The sequence below is a fragment of the Echinops telfairi genome, unplaced genomic scaffold (genome assembly GCF_000313985.2).
Source record: "Echinops telfairi isolate 266 unplaced genomic scaffold, ASM31398v2 ScPeMD7_3533;HRSCAF=4204_0, whole genome shotgun sequence".
In the NCBI taxonomy this organism is placed as follows: Eukaryota; Metazoa; Chordata; class Mammalia; order Afrosoricida; family Tenrecidae; genus Echinops; species Echinops telfairi.
Window position 1 is genome coordinate 64883068 of NW_022107431.1, and position 1958 is coordinate 64885025.

The window sequence follows — 1958 nt, forward strand, 5'->3', positions numbered from 1 at the left end:
GACTGCTGTTGGGACTTTGAAAACACCTGTGTGGAATCAAGTATGAATTCTGACACTCAGTCCATTTGCATTCTGGTTGTGCTATCCTCGGGCAGATGCTTACCCTCACCTGGACTTCCTGGAGCACAGTCAATGACCGGTGGCCTCTTGATGGAGCTAAACCCAGAGTTTTCCTTTATTTCATCCAGGTTGAGGGATAGCATTGCTTTCAGCACCTGGAGTGTGATAAACCACATGTATTTCCACAGAGTTTTGCCTTGGTGGACCGCCCAACATCTTGATTCGTTTCATTTTCAGGGGTTCTCAGATTTCAGGGTACGAAAGTCTCCCATCTAAGGTTGGTTATTCTCAGTGATGCTGATGCCAGGGTCCTCTTTTCCTTAGCAAAGGGGTGGTTTGTAATGGTTAATTCATTAGGAGATCAGAGAAGAAGATGAAGGTTTGCAGAGCAGCCCTGCTGCCATTGTGCTCTCTGTCTACCACAGTCAGGGTCAAGATCTGCATTCCCTTTCCTTAGTCCTCCGGGCCAGCTTCTCCTGACCTGGTTAACGAGTCATGCTGGAAATGGAATCATACACACCATTGCAACACACAGCAGTGACCTATTGAACATATTACCTAAGCACAGGGGGTGGATACATTTTTGTCACTGTTTCCTAGCAGGTGGAATAAGGAAGTGGCCTCTTGCTTGCTTTCATTTATTTTATTTTGAACAGTACGATTTATTTAAACTCATCTCCTGCTAAGGATATAGCCCAGAAGTATCCTCGAGGTGTAGGGGAGGGCGGATCGCCAACTTCAGTTACGGTCATCTGGGAGGCACCCTGACCTGCTGACCTGCTTGCAGACCTGGTTGTGCACCTGTGACTTCGATGTCCTGATGTCCTAGATGCCAATCATTAGTCAGAGTCAGGGACTCTGCCCTGTTCAGGGCTCTTGTTTTCACGGCTGTGTGGGCATAGAATGGTGTTCCCTTTCTCCAAACTCAGACGCATCCCTGTGACCGGACCAGAGCTACAGTTAGTAAAGGTGCACTCCTCTCTGCCCACGAGGAAAAGCAGCTTGTATGCTGTGTCTGATGCAGATAAACCAAACTTTTTACAGTATGACAGCAATAGAAGGGAAATGCATGATGTTTCTGCTTTCTGTGTTGACTACTTTACATTCATTACATGCTCAGATTTGAACGGTGCACTTTTACAGCCCGAATATGGACCTGTAATGCATTTCGGTGTGGGGAGGCCAGGCTGGAGTCTAGCCTTTGCTCCTGCTCTGATGACTGTTTGCAGAGGAAAGATTGCTGTGCTGATTATAAGAGCGTTTGCCAAGGTAAGCAAATGGCTGCTGCCACAGTCATGGAAGGGAAAGGCCCAGCGCCGGCCTAGCTTTCAGCCATAAAAATAATCAGAGACTCTTGAGTTATTTCATATAAACAGAGGAGGAAATGTACTTTCTGTGAAAGAAATTTGATCTGTGTATTACAGAAGGAGGGAAGTTCTAGCAGAAAGGTTGGCGAGTATAGAACTTAGAGCTCCATGCTGGCCTACCAGGCCAGGTCCTTTTCCTTCCAGTGACTGTGGAAGAGACAAGTTGTGGGTTAAGGCATTGGCTGACAGACCCTAAGATGGAAATAACATGCAAGAAGGTCTTAGTGACATCAAGTTGATGCCGACTCAGCAACCCTAGAGGACAGTTTCTAACTCTTTATGGGAGTAGACAGCCCCATCTTTCTCTCAAGGAGTGGCTGGTGGTACATTCCTTCTCTCTCTCAAGGAGTGGCTGGTGGTATATTCCTTCTCTCTCTCTCTCTCTCTCTCTCCTGATCCCCATGGAGGAGGTGAGCACACTATATTCTTTGTCTCTTTTATTTCTTTTTAATTGTAGAACAGTTTCTTAGAACCCAATTGGTTGTGACAGGCTAGTTTTCTGTCACACCCAGCATATCAGAATGAAGTGTC

The 1958-nt window shown here is 46.4% G+C and overlaps 1 protein-coding gene across 1 annotated transcript in view; it reads left to right on the forward strand.

The window, feature by feature from the left end:
• Nucleotides 1-9: 9 nt before the first annotated feature.
• ENPP3 (ectonucleotide pyrophosphatase/phosphodiesterase 3) overlaps nt 10-1958 on the forward strand; it is a gene marked incomplete at its 5' end in the record, with an annotated part of 88039 nt that continues 86090 nt past the window's right edge. Inside the window, 2 exons of the mRNA XM_045294308.1 lie at nt 10-40; nt 1204-1329. Coding sequence (XP_045150243.1) covers nt 10-40; nt 1204-1329 — 157 coding nt within the window. The remainder of the gene's footprint in view (nt 41-1203; nt 1330-1958) is intronic.